The sequence below is a fragment of the Monoraphidium neglectum genome (genome assembly GCF_000611645.1).
Source record: "Monoraphidium neglectum strain SAG 48.87 unplaced genomic scaffold scaffold05044, whole genome shotgun sequence".
Taxonomy (NCBI): Eukaryota; Viridiplantae; Chlorophyta; class Chlorophyceae; order Sphaeropleales; family Selenastraceae; genus Monoraphidium; species Monoraphidium neglectum.
This window is the reverse complement of record NW_014008586.1, coordinates 3,712-4,450: the sequence shown is the minus strand read 5'-3', so window position 1 is coordinate 4,450 and position 739 is coordinate 3,712. Positions and strand designations below refer to the sequence as shown.

Here is a 739-nt window from a genome sequence, read left to right as displayed (position 1 = left end):
GCCCATGTCTGTGCCCCCTCAATCCTGTCTACCCCCTTGAAATCTCACCCCCCCAAGGCTGTCCCTCGACATCGAGGATGTGGAGGTCGCAGTCCGCCTGGTCGGACCAGTCCGCCCCGAGCGCCGCGAAGTCTCCTGGCTCGTACCCCACCTGCTGCCCACAGAGGCGTCCACCTTCCAATTCAAGCTGCTCCCCACCGGCTACGGCCGCATCGAGCTGCACGCCCGCCTGATCCTGCCCGTCGGCGGCGGCGGCGCCGGCGGCGGCGCGCCGCCGCCGGCGCTGCGCTGCCGGCCGCTGGCGGTCGGGATGGCGCGCATGCTGCGGGTCCCGCGGGGGCTGCCGCTCGGGCCGCACGGGTTTTTGCAGGCCTGGGCGGGCCTGCCGGTCGGCGCTGAGCTGGCGGTGTCCGCCGCGTGGCCGGGCGTCGACGGGCTGCTGCTGGCGCTGAGCGCGCTCGCGCGCCAGCCGCTGCGGCTGGCGTGGCAGCGCGCGCTGCCGGGCGTGTGCGGCGTGCAGGCCGCCTACCTGTCTGCGCCCGCGGCGGCGCCGGACGAGGCGGTCGCGCTGGTCTTGACGCTGCAGCTGATGCCGCCGGTGGGGTGGGACGCGCAGCGGCGGGGCGGCGCGCAGGCGCCCGGCGACGCGGCCGCGTCCGACGCGGGCTCAGACGGCGAAGGCAGCGGCGGCGGCGGCGGCTCGGACGCCGGCGAGCCACCCGCCGCGCCTGCCAATGGC

General features: G+C 77.3%; 1 protein-coding gene across 1 annotated transcript in view; it reads left to right on the top strand.

Annotated features, from left to right (window-relative positions):
- Nucleotides 1-310: 310 nt before the first annotated feature.
- The window catches only part of MNEG_15116 (hypothetical protein), a gene marked incomplete at both ends in the record, with an annotated part of 2,437 nt that continues 2,008 nt past the window's right edge, over nt 311-739 (top strand). Inside the window, one exon of the mRNA XM_014036414.1 lies at nt 311-598. Coding sequence (XP_013891868.1) covers nt 311-598 — 288 coding nt within the window. The remainder of the gene's footprint in view (nt 599-739) is intronic.